At 54.2% G+C, this 19,176-nt stretch overlaps 1 protein-coding gene across 1 annotated transcript; it reads left to right on the forward strand.

Annotated features, from left to right (window-relative positions):
- The first annotated feature begins 777 nt into the window (after window positions 1–777).
- On the forward strand, window positions 778–18,919 carry ABCC2 (ATP binding cassette subfamily C member 2). The gene is made up of 32 exons (XM_059476620.1): window positions 778–975; window positions 1,522–1,695; window positions 2,128–2,250; window positions 3,271–3,405; window positions 3,799–3,921; window positions 4,233–4,288; window positions 4,483–4,714; window positions 5,336–5,523; window positions 6,073–6,250; window positions 6,731–6,985; window positions 7,471–7,536; window positions 7,971–8,108; window positions 8,444–8,590; window positions 8,855–8,943; window positions 9,033–9,095; window positions 9,277–9,403; window positions 9,546–9,722; window positions 9,828–9,995; window positions 10,284–10,470; window positions 11,311–11,443; window positions 11,859–11,964; window positions 12,196–12,415; window positions 12,884–13,038; window positions 14,406–14,561; window positions 14,664–14,863; window positions 15,487–15,613; window positions 16,015–16,116; window positions 16,214–16,357; window positions 16,606–16,764; window positions 17,003–17,169; window positions 17,524–17,718; window positions 18,133–18,919. Exons 1-32 carry the CDS (start codon window positions 934–936, stop codon window positions 18,260–18,262), a joined length of 4,662 nt encoding a protein of 1,553 aa, XP_059332603.1. The 5' UTR covers window positions 778–933; the 3' UTR covers window positions 18,263–18,919.
- The last annotated feature ends 257 nt before the right edge of the window (window positions 18,920–19,176 follow it).

Here is a 19,176-nt window from a genome sequence, read left to right on the forward strand (position 1 = left end):
CAATGAGACAGCACAATAATTGCAGTCACCCCACTGTCCTCTTTTATCTGCTGTTCCTCAAGAGCACACATGGTAAAGCAAATCCAATTCTAGCCTTAGTAGCACTGTCCCCATGTGTTCCTGTCACACCTAAGCCTTCCTAAGCAACAAGGGTTCAGTGGCAATCAGTCTCCTTGGGTGTCATCCTCTTTCTGTCTCAGATGTTGGGGGTTACCTTAGCATGAGGATTCCAAGTCTCTGGGGTTTTGTGGTCAGCCAACTGCCATAACACACAGACAGCATGGAAATGTGAGAAAGAAAGAAGCAAAAGAAGGAATTTGGAAAATCTTCAGGCTCTACAGAATGGAAATTAGTAAAAGGAATCTGGATCCTGAAGGCTCAGAAAGACCAGTGCAGCATGTGGTGAGCTCAGCTGGACACTGCAGATTCCCAGGCCAGGGGCACTGCTGGTGTCCCAGGCCCCCCTTGCCAGGTGGCACCAGCCACTGTGGGACCAGCCTTTGCTGGACTTTCTGTTGGCATTCAGCAGGCTTCTCACCAGAGAGGTCTGTTGCATCAAAGTAATGTTTTTAGCAGGTCCAGACAAGTTTTTGTCTGTTGGTGTGCACTGATCAAGGCTGTGGTTTCTGAGCAATGGCTGTGGTGTCCTGCAGTGACTCTGTGACTTCCCTGTATCTCCCCTTTGGTCTCTTCCTTGGGTCTTCCTCTCTTCCCTTCTCCTGAGCCTGTGCAGCTTCCCGAGCCCTTTTGGTCACTGCTTTGGTTTGTAGGGTTGTGCAATAGCACCGAGTTATTTATTAACTGTGGGTCATCAGAGTTTTTTGTCCCAGGACCGCTTGAGGGTGTGGGGGGACTTTTATCCCAAGCATCTGCCCAGGGCTCTCAGTTGGGCAGAGTGAGAGGAAGGAGCTGCCCTTTCTCCTTCCCCGAGCTATGTCAGCAGCCCTGGAGGAGTTCTGCGGCTCTGTCTTCTGGGTGAGTGACTGCGTCATCCCCTGTGCCTGTTCTCGGGGTGGGACACCCCTCTGGGGGGAGGGCAGTGGATTCCAAGGCTCACAGCCTGTCCTGCTAGGGAGACCCAAGTGCCAGTGGTTGGCAGAGGGTCTGGGGTTTATCCAGGAGTGCCGTGGCACTGAGTGCTGTGCGCTGCCTGCACAGTGCTCACCAGACAGTGAGGCAATGACGCCTCTCTGACTAAGCTCTGTCCTGTTTTAGCCTTCCTGGGAACACAGGACAGCCTGTACAGACTTCTGGAGAGTCATTTCGCTTCAGCTGCTTCTGCTGGCTTGGCTCCAGCAAGGGGTGGCCATCCCTCATTCAGGCAGAGAGATGGGGATGGGGATATCGCTCGGACCCTGGCCAAGCTGAGATGCTCAGCCAGGAGGGTGGATGTTGAAGGGGGGATGCAATGGTGTGGAGCTGGGTGGGCAGGACCTGTAGGAGTGTTTGCCCTTGTCCTGTGTGCCAAGTGAGAGCCAAGCAATTGCATGTGATCTGGTGTTCTGTCCTTGCTGCCCCCAGAACGATTCCTACCTTGCTCGTCCGGATGCCGACCTGCCGGTGTGCTTCCAGCAGACTGTGCTGGTCTGGATCCCCCTTGGCTTCTTCTGGATTTTGGCCCCATGGCAGCTCCTGCCCATGTGCAAATCCAGAGCCAAGAAATCCTCTGTGACCAAACTCTACATCATCAAACAGGTAGAGTGGAGCTGAGGGGGCACAGATGACAGGCTGGAGCAGCCTGAGGTGTTGGTGCTATGAGTGGAAAGACTCTGTGCTACAGTCAGGTGTGGGAGGGAAGGAGCAATGGGATAGGGAACCATCCAGGACAGAAATGTAAAGGGGAGTCCAGCAGGAGGCATATCTGGGACAGAGGGCATAACACATAACAGGGAGGGATGCACTGGGAGGGAGAGCAGAGTGTCTACTGGGGCCTCTCCTCTTGTGGGCTTCCATCTTCCAAACTGAAAATGATGGCAGTGCTCCTGTGGAGCTGTGGCACATTCGCAGGGTTGAAAGCTGCCCTAGGCCAAGTGTGGGTTGAAAAGGCTGTAAGGATGTATTTTATGCCGAGCTCTGCTGTCTCCCAGTGGTTCCAGTGTCCCCAGTGGGCTGTCCCTCTCTCCACAGGTGCTGGCTGCCCTGCTGGTGCTGACGGCGGTGGCGGGGCTGGCGCTGGCGTTTGCGGATGCGGAGCAGGGCGCTGTGCCAGCCGTGCAGTACACCAACCCCAGCCTGTACATCGCCACCTGGGTAAGGGCTCAGCCTGAGCCTGCTGGCACACTGCAGCACCGAGCAGAACGAGGCTTCTCTAGCACAGAGATCAGAGGGAAGCTGTGTCCACGGGGCGGGGGTAGCCTGGAAATTGGGTAGGACTAGCCCCAAACCTGTGTGGGTGGTGCGTGAGGGTGATATGTTGAGGGCAGGTGCCTGGCTGTACAGTGCTCACTGCTGTTATCCTTAAAAATGGGATGATTCTATGCCTGCAAGTGTAGCTGAGTCCCTGACAGAACTTTCCTAGGAGCAGTATGCTTTTCACAGGACTGATTTTGCAGTGTGAACATCAGACCATGGCTTGCTGCTCTGATGTCTCACAACTTCCTTTACATTGCTGCTCAGTTTTGGGCAGACAGCTGGGAAGTACCACAGGGTGCTGAGGCACAGGAGAAAGCTGGCTAAAGGGGATCTAGTGGCTGTTGGCTTGATGGAATATGTGCATGGCAGTTACAGACATCTTGTGTGAGACATGGAGTATTCTAACAGTCTTAACAAATGCTCAGGAGCTACACTCAACAGCAAAATAGACCTTCATTTGCTTTCCTTCTTATTTTGCCGTGTCATTTAATTTCACATGCAGAATCCATGTGAGATAAGGCAAGGGACTCCCCAGAGAGGCTGCACAGCTGGAATGTGATCTGGGTTCAGTTCCAGGTCTGGAGGCAAGGTCTGGAGACAGGGTGTGACACTTCATGGCTTGACATGTCTGAGAATCTGGAGAGAGAACAGCTAGAAAGAGAAATAGTGCCCTGCTGTGATGTCAGGGTGCATTCAAACCTGATCTTATGTCTTCCTGAAGTAAACCTTTGCCCTCTATAATTAATTCTGAAGCTTATGAAGGGTTGGTGGTGTGTTCAGGGTATTCAAGGCAGTGAATCTCAGCAGACCATGGCAGTGAATCCCAGCAGACCATGTGTGCTGCATCCCAGGACACATGCTCCAAAGGCACTTTTAGAGCCAGACTTAGTCCTGCAGCTCTGATTTTTCTTTCCCCAGATGATGGTCCTGCTGGTGCAGGACGCACGGCGCTCCTGCTTGCGCAGAGATTCGGGGGTGCTTTTCTGCTTCTGGACACTCTCCCTTCTCTGTGGGATTCTGCCATTCCAGTCGCTTGTCCGGAGAGCCCTGCAGGTTGGGTTTCACAGGAAGCTCTGTCCTTCAACGTGGTCTTGCTCTGCTCCCAAAGAAAGCTTCCTCATACTCTTCTCTTGCCAAGCTCTCTGTGTTATCACTGGGGTCTCAGCTGCCCTGGGGACCTTGGGGAACCACCAAAAGACCTGGGAAGGAATCCCTGTTTGAATTCATCCTCTCTCTTTGGGGAAGTATAACTCTCCAGGACTAATTTCTCCCCTTAAACACTTATGGGAGGAGGTCGGGGAGAGGTGGCAGAGGGAAGCTGATCCAGGACTCAGAGCAAGTTTTGCACTGCTCTGTTGGGCTCAGCCAGGGGATGGATCTTGTCTCTGAGTACCAGAGGCCTTGAGACAATCCCCAGCAATAACCTTGGGCTTTCCATTTCTGCAGGAACCAATCTCTGACCTGCCACGGTTTATCCTTTTCTTCATCTCCTACGGGCTCCAGCTGCTGCTCCTTCTTGTCTCAGGCCTCTCAGACGTTGCCCCAGAAACAAAGGCAATCAGGAAGAAGGTGTGAGAACTACAGGGGACTGGGTTTGGGGCGCCACATCCTGAGCATTGTGTTGGGCAGGGCAGGTTCCTTGGGAAGACCTGAAGGCTTCAGCACAGGGCCCAGCAAGAGCTGGAGCCTGGAGCATGGAGTATCTGCATGTGTGTCCAGGGTGGGCTGTGGCTGGCTTGGGGCTGAGGTTTCTGGGGCTGGAGCTGGCATGGTCTGAAACCTATGGGGCTCCTTAATGGCTGGGGGTGCTAAAGCAGCTTTTGTCAAAACCATCCCCCAGATAAGCAATCTCTCAGTACCCCCTTTGCTTTGTACCACAGAACCCACAGGTGACAGCCTCCTTCCTGAGCTCCATCACCTTTGAATGGTACACCAGGTGAGCAGGGCTCTGAGGGAGGCTGGGCTGGCAAAATGCAGGGGTGCCTCAGGGGAACGTGCAGCTCAGGCTGGGAGAGGCACCATGTTGTGTGCAGCCTGTGCAGCCTGAGCCCAGGGCCAGGATGGTGGGAAGGCTCTGCATTTGCAGCAAGGAGTCTCCAACAAGTGTCATTGGATTTCTCTGTCCCACAGCATGGTTGTCAAGGGCTATCGCAAGCCCTTGGAGATAGAGGATGTCTGGGAATTGAATGATAAAGACAAGACAAAGGTTCTTTACGCTGCTTTTGAGAAGAACATGAAGACTGCGATGCAGAAGGCCAGAGCAGAACTGGAGAAACGGAAGCGCAAGAAGAGACAGCAGGAGGGTGACCCGGACCATGGGAACAGCATGAGCAAGGCCCAGAGCCAGGATATCCTGGTGCTGGTAAATACATTCCCACTCTTGACCTTGTATGGGACTGAGGCATCCAGGTCCAGCCTCAGGGAGTGAGGTCACCTCACCTGCTGCAGCCCTCTTTGCTGGGTGTTCCCTTCTTCGATCCCACAGGACCATGGGCAAGGATAGGGGAAACCATGCCAGGATTTTCCTGTCATGTCCTTGGCAGATCCCCATAGTTTGAGAGACCAAGAAAGTCTCTTTCTTTCTGCCTTACATAAAAACAGGAACCACCCTCAAATCTGCAGTACAAGCAGTTCCCTCCTGTCTATCTACCTCAGATACTTTCCAGCAAGGAGGTCAGAGGGAACATCATTCTGTGACCACCCCTGGCCTCAGATTATTCATGATTTTTGCCTGATTTTTTGCCTGAGAGGTTCAAGCTGGTTTGGGTTTTAACAATTGCCTTTGGTACAAACGAGAAGGTCCAGTCCTGGCTGTGTATGACATAAGCAGAGATCAGTGAAAGGGAGTGTGATGGGAGCTAAAGCTAAGGTTTTGTTCAGGATATCAGATCTGGGGTCAGTGAGGTGCTGCCCTGAAGCATCCTTCCAGATGCAGGATGTGTGCACAACCAGCTCCCTCACTTCTGTGTGGGCTTTCCTCTAGGAGGAGAAGCAGCCAAAGAAGAAGAAGAAGAAGAAGGGAGACAACAAGGACTCAGGCCCTCCCAAGGATTACCCCAGGGGCTGGTTGATGAAAACCTTGGGCAAGACCTTTTATCAGAATCTCCTGCTAGCAGTGGCATTCAAGGTGGTGCATGATGCCCTCGTGTTTGTCAGCCCCCAGCTGCTGAAGTGAGTCCTTTCTCTCTGTCCTGACTGTGCACTCAGCCCCACCACCTCCCAGTGTGTGCACTGTATCCAGCCCCACCATCTCCATGTGTGCCTCTCCCAGCCACAGACCCTGGAGGCATTTTGTGCCCTCACCAAAAATGGGAGAATGTGTTGGGGTACAGTTTAACAAAGACCTGATCTGAGCTGGCTGCCAGCTCTTATGTGTGTTATCCTGCTCCCTTGCATCCTGTTGTGCAGCCCTGCTCCCTCCCTGGAGACAGTCCTGGCTCTTCTTTGGGCCCTCCCAGAGTCAGTGCAGCTCAGCCCAGCAGGGCCTCCCTGGTTTGTTGTGCAGAGCAGCACAGTCTCTGTGCTGTGGATGCACTTCCATTAGTGACCCTCTGTCTGTGGCAGAGCAGGGTTCCCAGCTTGCTGACCATCGAGCCAGCTCTCTGGGGCAGGGTTTTGTTCAGCACTCCTGTGAGGATGCTCCCCCTGCATTCACTGGGGGCATCCTGCTTGGGTGTGTCTCAGTAGGGTGTGTGTCTCATGAGCTTCCTTCCCTGCCAGGCTGCTGATTGCCTTTGTGTCAGATGAGGATGCCTTTGCCTGGCAAGGCTATCTGTATGCCATCCTGCTCTTCCTGACAGCAGTGATCCAGTCCCTCTGCCTGCAGCAGCACTTCAGCTTGTGCTTCCAGCTTGGCATCAATGTGCGAGCCAGTCTCATTGCTGCCATCTACAAGAAGGTCTGTATAGGCCTCTCATCATCCCTGTTGGCTTCCTCCGAGCTGGGCTGTGGATAAAATCATCCACCTGCCCCATCAACCTGGGGTGTGTGCACTTTCCTCCTCAGAAGGCACAGGGGGAGCTTGGAGGACACCCAGCCAGCCCTGAGGACACTGTGAGCCCTAGTTCTGCCTGGGACGTGGGTGCTGCAGCCATGTGTTTGACAGCTACCAGGGGCTGGGGCAGGGTTCTCTTCAGAGAGTGCAGCACCTGGGGCAGGTGCACAACACCCAGGATTCCTGCACAGGGTGCTTTTCTTTGCACCCAGTGGCTCCAGGTGTGCAGACAGTGAGGAGAGTGCTGGTGCCCAGTACAGAGGCACCAGGAGCAAACCCAGAAGTGGTCTCAGCCTGGTCTGCTGCTTCCCTGCTCTGAGCCATGCTGCTGGCAGCAGGGCTGCTCCCAGGCTGGCCTGTGCTGACTAAGGTTTCTCTTTGCAGTCGCTCACCATGTCCGGAGCCACCCGCAAGGAGTCCACGGTGGGGGAGACTGTCAATCTGATGTCAGCTGATGCCCAGAGGTTCATGGACATGGCCAACTTTATTCACCAGCTGTGGTCATCCCCCTTGCAAATCATCCTGTCCATTGTCTTCCTATGGAGAGAGCTGGGCCCCTCTGTCTTGGCTGGCATTGCGACCTTGTTGCTGCTGCTCCCCATAAATGCCTTCCTGGTTGCCAAGGCCAAAACCATTCAGGTCAGTGGTGGGTGCAGTGTCCTCCCTGGTCTCTCATGTCCAACCCCACTGTTGCTCCCCTCCCTCATTTGCCACACTCCCTACCCTTTGCTTTTATGCTCTGGATCTTTCTCAGCCTAGGGAGTTGATCTCACTTGGGCTGGGGGTGCCTCTAGCCTGAGCCAGAGGGGATCAGCTGCCAGGAGTAGGAGATAGGTGAGATCTGTTCTGCCATCACAGCTGAGCTTGAACCAGACTGAGCACAGCCTTGAGGGCTAAAAATGAGATATTGCCACCCATAAGATAAAGATTTAGTTTCTACCTGACAGCAGGGTAGTGTTTTTCCCCAACTTGTCCAGCACCACCGGCTTAGCCAAGGCTCAGCTTCATGGGATGACTCCTCTGGGCTGTGGAGCCCATCCTTCCCTTCCCTGTGGCAGCCCAGATGGATTTCCAAGGATGTGCTGCTGTCTGCTTCAGGTGATGTCTGGCTCTTCTGTTTGTAGGAGAGGAACATGAAGAACAAGGATGAACGCATGAAAATAATGACTGAAATCCTCAATGGAATCAAGGTGGGCAGTGGAGCGGAGACTCTCTGGCAGCTGCTGCACCCCTCTTTTTGGCGCACTGCACCTGGAGACAGCACACCTCTATAACCCTACAGCACCAGTGTTAGTCTAGCTTGGGGGCCCTGTCTGGGTCTCAGCAATTCCCTCAGCTGCCTCATCTTTTGAAAAGTTGGCTAGGGAGGGGCTCTGGATACTTGGACTAAGACTTGGGAGCCAAGAGAGGGTTTTCTGGATGGCTGTGGTAGTGGCATGGTGGCAGAGGAGCTGGCAGTGAGGGAGTGGGAGTGCAGTGGGGAAATGCTGTCAGCAGGACAGCAGAGGGGAGATGCAGTGGCCAGTAGGCTACTGAGCAAGCCAGGTGATGGAGGTGCTGGCCACCAGTGAGCTGAGTGTGGAGGTGGGCATTCCTGTGACACCAGCACCTGCTCCCCCTGCAGATCCTGAAGCTTTTTGCCTGGGAGCCCTCCTTTGAGAAGCGAGTTAATGACATCCGGGCTCGTGAGCTCAAGAACTTGGTGAACTTTGGTTACCTGCAGTCAGTCTCTGTCTTTGCCTTCACATGTGCCCCTACCCTGGTGAGTGAGTGACAACAGCCCTGGGGAGGGTGTCCTTCCTCTGAGCTGGGGCTGGGCTGTGGCCAGGGGGATGGGAAATATCTGGGGCCTCAGCTGGGGTGTTTCTGCAGCAAGGAAGGGGCTGGCTGGTGGATATAGACTATGGTTCTGGTTGCTGGCAGGAGAGCTGTGGTGAAAAGGGGTCCCATCGGGGTGGTGAAATAGGGCCCAAGGGAGAACAGGAGCAGGAGGGGAACAGGTCCCCAGCATGAAGGCACTGCTGAAGCCTTGGGGTAGTTTGAGGGTCTGGGCTGCACACAAACACTGATGGTGGCTTTCCCTTATATCTGTCCTAGGTCTCCCTGGCAAGCTTTGCTGTCTATGTGCTTGTGGATGAGAACAACATCTTGGATGCACAGAAGGCCTTCACTGCCATCTCCCTTTTCAATGTGCTGCGCTTCCCCATGGCCACACTGCCCATGGTCATCTCTGCCCTGGTGCAGGTCAGGCCTCACCTGGGGCAGGGGGTGCAGGGGGATCCCATGACCTCTGTCCAAAGCAGCAGATGGGGCTTGGGTGTGGGATGGACCCCCAGGGCTCAGTGCACAGGACTCTGCTGGCACTGGGGTAGGATAGGACTCACATGTATAACAAAGGTTTGGGGTCCAGAGGTTGGCTGGGGACTGTGATGTGATGCTCTGCCTATGGGGCTCCTGCCAGCCCACCCATGCCTGTGTGCCATCCTCATCCTCTTTCTGCCGTGGCAGACCAACGTGTCGACTGCGAGGCTGGAGCGATACCTCAGTGGAGAGGACCTGGACACCTCAGCTATCTGCCACAACCCCATTGCAGGCAGGTGAACCTCCAGACTGCTCCCTGTGGGCCTCAGGCTGGCCCAGCCCTGAGCTTTCCCCTCTCTGAGGGACTTCTCTCTCTGGCAGGCAGTGCTGTGCGTTTCTCAGAGGCCACCTTTGCCTGGGAGCAGGACGGTGACGCTGCCATAAGAGAGTGAGTGCTCCATCAGGGGGCAGAGGGATGGGCAGGGGAGGCTTTCTGTGTTATTAGCTGGGGAGGGCAACCACTTCTCAGTGCTGCTAGGCATGAGTGTCCCAGGGACACTGCCCTGTCCCACCCAGGAACTGATAGGTAGCCTAGCAGTGCTGCTTCCTCAGCCCTCGTGTCTTTGCAGTGTCACCCTGGACATCACACCTGGGAGCCTGGTGGCTGTGGTGGGGCCAGTGGGCTCAGGCAAATCTTCACTGGTGTCAGCCATGCTCGGGGAGATGGAGAATATCAAGGGACACATCAACATCCAGGTGAGAGGGGCCTGCTGGTCCACAGGGCTTTGGGGCTGCCTGGGAGCTCAGCAGGGAAGTAGAGCAGGACTGTCCCAGAGTGGTGAGGTGTCAGTGCTCAGGCTGATCTCTGACAGGTAGCTGTTCTTGTCTCTCCTTCCAGGGCTCCCTGGCCTATGTTCCCCAGCAGGCCTGGATCCAGAATGCCACACTGAAAGACAACATCATTTTTGGGTCAGAAGTGGATGAAGCCAGGTATCAGCAGGTCCTCAAGGCCTGTGCCCTCCTTCCAGACCTGGAATTGCTGCCTGCAGGTGACCAGACAGAGATTGGAGAGAAGGTATCAGCCCTGGGCCCTACAGGTTCCTGATAGCACCTGCAGCAGAGGTCAGAGCATTGCCCTGTGGTAGCCCCATGTGCAGGGAACTCTTTCCCTTCCCCGCAGGGAATCAACCTGAGCGGGGGCCAGAAGCAGCGGGTGAGCCTGGCGCGGGCGGTGTACAGCGACGCCGACATCTACGTCCTGGACGATCCGCTCTCGGCCGTGGATGCCCACGTGGGCAAGTACCTCTTCGAGCACGTGCTGGGGCCAAGAGGGCTGCTGCAAAAGAAGGTGAGCACCCACACCCTGCAACCCACCCCCAGCCAAGCAGGAGTGGCACTGGTGTAGTGTTGGACATCCGAGGAAGTCTGAGGTTGCTTGCCTGGGACAGAGGGGAATCATGCAGCCTTCACAGGGGGCTGCAGCAGGCTGAGTCCCCAGAGGGGTACCCTGTGTCCTCATAGCCAGGCATTGCTAAGCAGATGAGTCCCTAAGTGGGAGATGGAGAGCCTGCAGAGCCATGGCTGGGGATGAGGGGTGCTCTATGATTACTCACTACCCTGCACCCCTTTGTTGCAGACACGGATCTTGGTGACGCACAGTATCAGTTTCCTGCCCCAGGTCGATAACATTGTGGTGCTGGCAGCAGGAGCAGTGTCAGAGCATGGCTCCTACAGCACCCTGCTTGCAAACAAGGGGGCCTTTTCCCAGTTCCTGAACTTGTATGGAAATCAGGAGGATAATGTTTCAGAGGAAAACACTGCAGGTACTGGGAACACGGTGGGGCAGTGGCAGAGTGGCTGTGTGTGTATCTTGGGGATATGAAGGTCTGATGTGTCACCCTGACCTGGGCCTATCCAGCCCAGGCACCAATGGTGGCTGCTGTGAATCCTTCTCAGCTTCAGGCAATCAGCAGCACAATAACTTCTGACTAAGACTTGCACTCAGGCATTATGTTGAACATCTAGCACAGGACCTGTTTAACTTTTTTACTCCCTTTTTAATTCATTTATTATGGGTCCCAAAATCTTATGTGGCAACTGGCTTCATATTTTTGTGATGCTGGGGTCAGAAAGACTCTTTGGTTTGTTCTCAATATCTGACTGGATAATATTTCATCTTTATCATATCCCCCAATGCTATGGGGAGGAGTGGTGTGAGGTCAGGTGGGTGCTCACCCTGTCAGAGCTCAGCCCAGTTGTCCTGCTGCAGCCTGGCTATTCCCAGCATGTCTGCAGAGGGCCCACTTCCACCTGCTCAAGGAGATGCTTCTGAGCTGGAGTGACATGAACTACCAGATCTTGCACTACTAAAGTAGCACAGATCTCTACTTGAGGTCTGGCCAGTGGTGCTGGGAGGAGTCAGCAGGAGGGATTGCCTCTGAGCAGGCCTTTAGCCCTATGTCCCCTATCAGTTCTCTCTCCAGCACCATGCATTTCTTCCTCCTCCTGCTGCGCTGGTCTTGCAGCAAGGTTGGAGAAGGTGTGATACATGGTGGTAGGACACAGCCTAGGCCTGGGATATGGCAAAGAGCAGAGGTGTGGTGTATGGGATCTGCTCTGTCCTCAGCGCCTGACCCCACCTTCCCTCATCCCTGTGCCTGTAGCTGTTGCTTTAGCTGGGGATGAAGAGGAGGCTGATGAAGCTGTGGATCCTTGCATGGAGGAGAGCACTGAAGATGTGGTGACAATGACCCTGAAGCGAGAGGCCAGCATCCATCGGAGAAAACTGAGTCGCAGGTGGGCCATGACCTGAGCTCTCAGCTCTTTCCCTGCCACAAGCACTGCTCCCTCAGAAACAGGGATCTGGGGGCTTCCCAGGGAGTTCCAGCTGGGAGCCTCCCTGCCTGCTCCTACCACAAGCTGCTCTGGGTCAGGAGCATCTGATTCTGCCTTTACTCACACTAGTGTGCCACAGCCTTCCTCTGCAGTCTTCCCTGAAACTCGTGCTGATGGCTAGTTCTGCCTTTGGGAATGAGGCTTTTAATTTTATGGCTGCACATGCCTAGTGCTTCCACAAGGCTCACTCAAAGCTGCCCCAGTTAGGACATTATTGTCCAGAGGACTCCACCACTGAAGACCCAGGGATGGACCCCCAGGAGATTAGGACCAATTCAACACCCTGTGACTAATGGTACTCATCACCTTCCTGCAGCCTTAGTAAAAGGAGCACCAGTTCCCAGACGAAGGCCCAAGAGGAGCCCCCAAAGAAGCTGAAGGGACAGCAACTGATCGAGAAAGAAGCTGTGGAAACCGGCAGGGTGAGGAGGATGGAAGGATGAAGCACCGTGCTGCCCTAAGTGCTGCCAGACCCTGACTGTGGCTCAGAGAAGCTGGTGTGGGCTTCCACAGCCAAGAGACACGAAGGAGACATGGCTGCCTGGGACTGGTGGGTGGGGTGGTGGAGGGGAGCATGGTGGGCAGCAAGGTGGAGCCCCAAGGCTGTGCTGGCTGGCATTGCCTGCGGTCTGATGGGCTCCGTTGTTCCACAGGTGAAGTTCTCCATGTACGTGCGGTACCTGCGTGCTGTTGGCTGGTGCTTTACCTTCTGGATCGTCATGGGCTACATTGGGCAATACGTGGCCTACGTGGGCAGCAACCTGTGGCTCAGTGACTGGACGGACGACTCGGTGCGCTACCAGAACCAGAGCTACCCCACGCAGCTGCGGGACCTGCGCATCGGCGTCTTTGGGGCACTGGGCATCTCACAAGGTCAGTGTGGGGGGACAGCAGGTCCCACTCACCTCCTCTGTGTGGTCCAGCAGGGATATGACTTGCAAGGCCAGCAGCCAGCAGTGCAGTAAGGAGCAGGGGACCCCGCATTTTGTTCATTTGCCTGCTGCTGCCTTCCTTCCAGCTCCTGGCTGAATTGTGGACACACGCCAGTCTGAAAGCAGCAGAAATTGTCCCAAGTCGGTGTTGCCCCCTCAGTTTAAGATCATTTTCCTTAAGCAGATTAGACATAGTGCTAGGGCCCAAGGCTTTCCAATAGGGTTAGTGTTCCTCCCCTGTGCTGGGACACAGTTGCTGAGGCCTCCCAAGAGGGTGGGATGCAGGATTATCCCAGCGGCTCGCTGCAGAGCTGCTGGCTTGGTGCTGCTTGGTGTGTCCATCAAGCCAAAGGGTACCTGCAGCCAGTGTCACCCATGAGCTGGTGACAGCCCCGTGCTCTCCTTGCAGGTGTCTTCCTGCTCTTTGCAACCATGCTGTCTGCCCGGGGCGCCATGGGAGCCTCCCGTGTCATGCACCAGCTGCTGCTCAGCAACATCCTGCGCGCGCCCATGAGCTTCTTCGACACCACCCCGGTGGGCCGCATCATCAACCGCTTTGCCAAGGTAAGAGAGCAGCCCCAACACACACAAGGTTTGTTCCACCACATCTGCAGAGTGTTGGCCATTGGCATAACCCTGCTCCTCTTGAGCACTGCACAGCTGAGCTCAGGTAAAGGCCAGGAAGGGACCAGGAGGACATGGGGATGCAAGGCTGACCGTGAGCCAAACCACATCTTGGGCTCTATTAGAAAGACAGTGTGACAAATCATGGGAATTTGTTAGCTCCTCTGCTCAGTGCTGAGGAGCTTACACCTAGATACTGTGTCCTGTTTGGAGTCACCTGGGCAAGAAGGATGAGGAGAAACAGAAGAGGGTCCATAGTAGATGACTAAGAGAGGTAAGAGCCTAGAGCTCATGTCCCAAAATAAGAAGTCCTTCTGTTGATAGACTTCCAGCAAAATCTACAATCTTTTCTATCTAAGTGAAGGTCAAAAACAAAGAGAAAAAGAGAAAGGAGGGAAAATACAAACAGGTAATTTCAAGTGTGCTGCTTCTCCACTTCTTCCTTTGGTACCATCTCTTGGTTTTTGAGAGTTAAATTTCTTCTTAAAATTAAGCCTATGGGTCTGGGTTTACTCTGAGTTGAGAGAGTATGTGGTGCCTGGCTAGGAGATGGATGAGGAGCAGCTGGAGACCTGGATGCACCTGCATGGATCTGGAGTTTGCCCTGTCCCCTCTTTTTGCTTCAATTACTGCTCCTGTATCCTAGGTCCTGATGAAGATGCAGTTCTTAAAGCTGGTCTATGTAACAGGGGAATATTATAGGAAGCTTCTGTCACAGCATATGTCTCAGTTGAGAGGGCCACGATACACAAAGAATCACCATACAATTTCAGAAAGCTTTAAGCATTTGCCCTGAGTGACACCATACCACATCAGAAGGCTTCAGGTGTCTGCCCATACAGTGTAACTTCACTACAAAAGGCTGAAAGCATCTGCTCTTCTTGCTTTTCAGCCCAAACTTTTATACTCTTCATCTTACATGTATTACACCTGAGTGTGCTCTTTACCCTTTTGTGATTGGTCAGTGCACTTTGGCACTCCATATCTCATTACCTTCAATGCTGTTCACCTGTTTTTCACAGCTGTAGCCCATTGGGGATGAGGCTCAGCTGCAGCTCCACTCCCAATTACCACAAACTGTGTACCTACAAGTTTCTCTGTAAAGTCAGCTTTTCACAAGCTAAGAACTGTGGCCCTAAATGAGGTTGTGACCATACCACCAATTCAGGATGATCTGATATTTTTGCAAGTGTCTGGCACTGTGTTATCACAGGAGTATGTAGGAACCCTGTGTGTATGGGGCCTTTGGGCTTGTCCTTCTCTCTGGGGTCACTGACTGCTTCTCTATACTTTTCTATATGCTCCAGGACATCTTCACAGTGGATGAGACCATTCCCATGTCCTTCCGCACCTGGATCTCCTGTTTCATGGGCATCATTAGCACACTGATTGTGATCTGCCTGGCCACTCCGTTCTTTGCTGTCATTATCATTCCCTTGAGCATCTTCTACTATTTTGTGCTGGTGAGTAACTGGGCCCTGAGTGAAGCTTCTGCCCTGCTGAGAGCAGTATCTTGGTGGCTGCTGGGCGTTGTGTTGGTAACCAGTCTGTGTCACTCGTTTCAGCGCTTCTACGTGGCGACGTCTCGCCAGCTGAGGCGTCTGGACTCTGTCACCAGGTCTCCCATCTACTCTCACTTTGGTGAGACTGTGTCAGGTCTTTCTGTGATCCGGGCCTATGGACACCAAGAACGGTTCCTGAAGAAAAATGAAATCACCATGGACATAAATCAGAAAAGTGTTTATTCCTGGATAATATCAAATAGGTGAGTTTTACCACTTATGCCACAGCACAGCTAGCAGCACTTCTGCCTGGGGCTTCTGGGTCCTGAGAGAGATCCCTGGGATCCTGCAGTCCTCTCTCTTGATCTCAGCATTGAGGGTCTGTGTAGGTACTGGGGCAGTTTAGGATAGGGGCACCATCTGTGGCAATGGGACATTTTAGGGTGATTTTGAAAGCCAAAGTATTCTCCCCTACAAAGTGTCCAGAGGCTGGCAGGGTGAGTTATGCAGTCAAGGGCTGAGATGCTCGTGGTGAGCTCTGGGAAGAGGGTGATCCTCCAGGCCCAGCAGGAGTGCAGTGTGGGCACTTAGTGGTTTTGAATCTTATTGGTAAATGATTTGGGTGTTTGAGGCTCTTCTGATGCATGGCATTTCCAGCACAGGAGGTTATGTGTGAGACATGGACTGATATAAATGAACCTGCTTGCAGAATTGGCCACAGATGACCTGCTGTGTACATGCACCAGTGTGTGCACTGTGCACAGCACTGGGCTCGTGGCTGCTGTGGGGGATGCTGGTGCAGTGTGCTGTTACTGGTGGGCTGTGTGTTGGGCACAGGCAGATGCCTTCCTGCCTCTCTCCCTGCCCTTCAGCTCTCCTGGTGCAGGTGGCTGGCCATCCGTCTGGAGTTCGTTGGGAGCCTGGTGGTTTTCTTCTCTGCACTCCTGGCAGTGATTGCAAAGGGCACTCTGGAGGGTGGCATCGTGGGTCTTTCTGTCTCCTCTGCTCTCAATGTGAGTCACTGAAAGCATTTTCTCCTTCTGGGACAGGGCTACCTCTGGGAGCTCTGGGCTGCTGGCAGGATGCTGCCCTGCCACCAGCTCTGATCCTTGGAAAAGGGATTATCTGGGGTGTCCCATCAGCTGGGGAGTGGCTATAGAGCCAGGGAAGCACATATTCATCCCAGTCTGAATGGGATACTTACTGCCATGAGGAGGAAAATGGCCCTGCTGTGGATCAGGGATGCCGCAGCAAAGTTTTTGAACGGCTGGGGAGAGGGGGGCTGTGTCTTGGCAGTGGAGCATTAGGGGCCAGGCCAGGTGTGCTCGTGCTGAGGATTATTCCCTGGGCTGAGGTGGGAGGTGGTTTTTCCTGGGTGCCACTGAGCTCTCCACCCTCTGATTCTGCCATGCAGGTGACCCAGACACTGAACTGGCTGGTGAGGACATCTTCAGAGCTGGAGACCAACATCGTGGCTGTGGAGCGGGTCCATGAGTACGTGACCGTGAAGAATGAGGTGAGGCACCCAGGGTCTGGGCAAACACCTGCTGCACAGCTTGGTGCCAGTCAGCATTGCAGAGTGAACCCCATAATGCTCCTGTGTCCTCCCCCAGGCTCCATGGGTGACACAAACGCGTCCACCACGTGGCTGGCCCAGCAGAGGCGAGATCCAGTTCATTGACTACAAAGTTCGCTACCGACCTGAACTGGACCTGGTTCTTCAGGGGATCACCTGTAACATTGGGAGCACTGAGAAGGTGCCTCTGCCCTCACTATGCTCTTTGCAAAGACTCTGTTAAAGTTGTTTCTTCTTCTTGGCTTCAGTCTGTGCGCTGGGGTGGGATGGTGATGGGATGTGGTTCCTGGGGACTTGAGCTCCTGGAAAGGAACTAAAGCAGACAGTCTGGGTGATGGTAAGGGCAGGAAGGCCCACCAGACCAAGATGGAGAGTAACTGCCCTGTTTTATACAGCCCTATCATCTGGTCTAATAAGCTGCTTCCACAGGTTGGGGTTGTGGGCCGGACCGGGGCTGGAAAATCCTCCCTCACCAACTGCCTGTTCCGGGTGCTGGAGGCGGCCGGAGGGAAGATCATCATCGACGACGTGGACATAGCAACAATTGGCCTCCACGACCTGCGCAACAACCTCACCATCATCCCCCAGGTGAGCTGACCCCCACCCTTCCACATCCCACTGCTGCGTGGCCCCTGCAGGCACTGCATGGCCTCAGTGTGTTCCTGGGAGCTGTGGACGTGCCAAAGGCCTGTGAGCAGGCTGTCACCACGTCCCTTGCCAGCTGCAGGCAGTGGTGTGAGCAGGATGCGGCCACACTTGGAGGCCAGGAGCCATTGACCCTGCTAAATGGCTGTGGTGGGGCTGAACGTGGTGCTGTCCCTGGCAGGACCCTGTGCTCTTCACTGGAACCCTGCGGATGAACCTGGACCCCTTTGACCAGTACTCAGACGAGGAGGTCTGGAAGGCCCTGGAGCTGGCTCACCTGAAGACATATGTGCAAGGCCTTCCTGAGAGGCTGCTGCATCACGTGAGCGAGGCAGGGGAGAACTTGAGGTGAGCAGAGGAGCAGATGTAGGCCCAGCTCCCCTCCCTTCTCTAGATCCCAGAGACCAGCCTGGAACAGCAGCCTCCAGCAAAGTGGCTGTCCAGGGGTGGTGCACAGAAGCTTCTAGGAAGTGAAGATGGAAGAAAATGGTGGAGGAGCCAGGGCTCTTAGGGAGCTAGTGTGAGCCAGCCTTCTGTGGTAGCCCAGAGAGTAACATGCTGAGGGACGTGGTGCTGAGAGTGGCAGATGGTCAGTGGGGAAAGGCCAGGGACAGTGTTGGGGTCAGAGCAGTGAGATGCAGTAGGCTTGCAGAACGTCCCCTAGTGTCTGTCTAGTAACTCATGCTCCACATCTCCTCCCAGTGTTGGGCAGAGGCAGCTGGTGTGCCTGGCCCGGGCCCTTCTCCGCAAAGCCAAGATCCTCATCCTGGATGAAGCAACAGCAGCCGTAGATCTGGAAACGGATCATTTAATCCAGACAACAATCCGGAGTGCGTTTGCTGACTGCACTGTCCTTACTATCGCCCATCGCCTCCACACCATCATGGACAGCAACAGGTACCATGGGACCATGCTGCAGGGCAAAGGGAATGGGCATCTGGACTCCTGGGATGGGGCAAAAGGTGGACAGCAGAGGAAGTGAGAATGCAGCCACAGGGGAAGGCGTGGATGCAGAACCTGGGGCAGTAATATGCAGTGGTGAAGAGAACAGAAGGACAGTAAGGATGCCCATGAAGAAGTGCTGCCTTTGCAGGAGAAACATTTCTTGGGATCCTTCTTTACAGCAACAACCATAGAAGCATTTGCTCTTGACACCTTGTGGTCACAGGGAGGAGGGCTGTGCCTTCTCACTGCTGAGAGGAGAACCACATAAAGTGGCTCAGGAGGAGTGAGGGCTGGTGGGCCGCAGCGCTGGCAACAGCAGCGCTATCCCAGGATCCTGTGAGCTGAGGCCTTGTTCTCTTCTGCCAGGGTGATGGTGCTGCATGCTGGGCAGATTGTGGAATTCGACAGCCCCGAGGAGCTGCTCATGAAGGAGGGCATCTTCTCTGCGATGGCAAAGGACGCCGGCATCACTGCTGCAGACACCACGGCTCTGTAGGCAGAGAGCTGCAGGGGCCGCCTGTGAGACAGCTCCTCCTGCTGCCACTCACCCACAGCCAAAGCTGCCAGGAATTGGCCTCTCTGCAGCAGGGAAGCAAAGAGGGCTTCTCTGCTTGTCCAGAGACTGAGCATCTGGACTTGAGCAAGCTGCTAACCTTACTACCACATCCTGCCTGTGTGCACACAAGGGTCTGAAGCTGTATAATTTATTCCAGGATAGAGGGGAAAAGCTGTCTGCCAGGCAGGGAGATCATGACCTCCAGTGGGGGTGGTCTTAGTTTTTGTACTTCACCATGCCAGGTGAATCTACCTTAGAGATGCTTTAGCATTATGGAATGAAATTTAGAGTTTAATCAAAGAACAAATGTTATAATTTATTTACATTTTGTAACTGTTTGTAGTCTTCCAGCTACAAGGCTATTGTCAAGGAATGTAAGTAGGCCTCAGTATGGCTTTAAACTTGGCTAGTGCCTGGGTGGAGAGAGCTGCCAACAGAGGTTACAGAGAGCTGGGCAGCCCAAATCGAGGGGCACAGCTCTACTCATGCAGAACACTGCTCTGTAGCAAAACCAGGGCTGCCTGCCTTCCCTGTGGCTACTGCTCCCTTTGACTGTATTGCAAATAAATGACCCTCTCCCTGAGGTTATCACAACCACTTGTGGGGCAGATTTTGGGCTGTGGTTCCAGACTGCAAATGTGATGGTGGTGGAGACAAGCTGGAGAGCAGCAGGCACATGTCTGTGTAACCACCATGCACACACAAAGTATGGTGGTTATTGCTAACAAACCCTTGACTCTTTGTTCTTGGGCCAGATCTCCTCAGGCAGGGAGCAGGTGCCCACTTAGAGCAGGGCAAACATTCACCCCACCAGCCCCTACTGCCCTGGAGCCCCAGAGTCAAGTAACACACAG

Source organism: Ammospiza nelsoni, chromosome 8 (assembly GCF_027579445.1).
Source record: "Ammospiza nelsoni isolate bAmmNel1 chromosome 8, bAmmNel1.pri, whole genome shotgun sequence".
Taxonomy (NCBI): Eukaryota; Metazoa; Chordata; class Aves; order Passeriformes; family Passerellidae; genus Ammospiza; species Ammospiza nelsoni.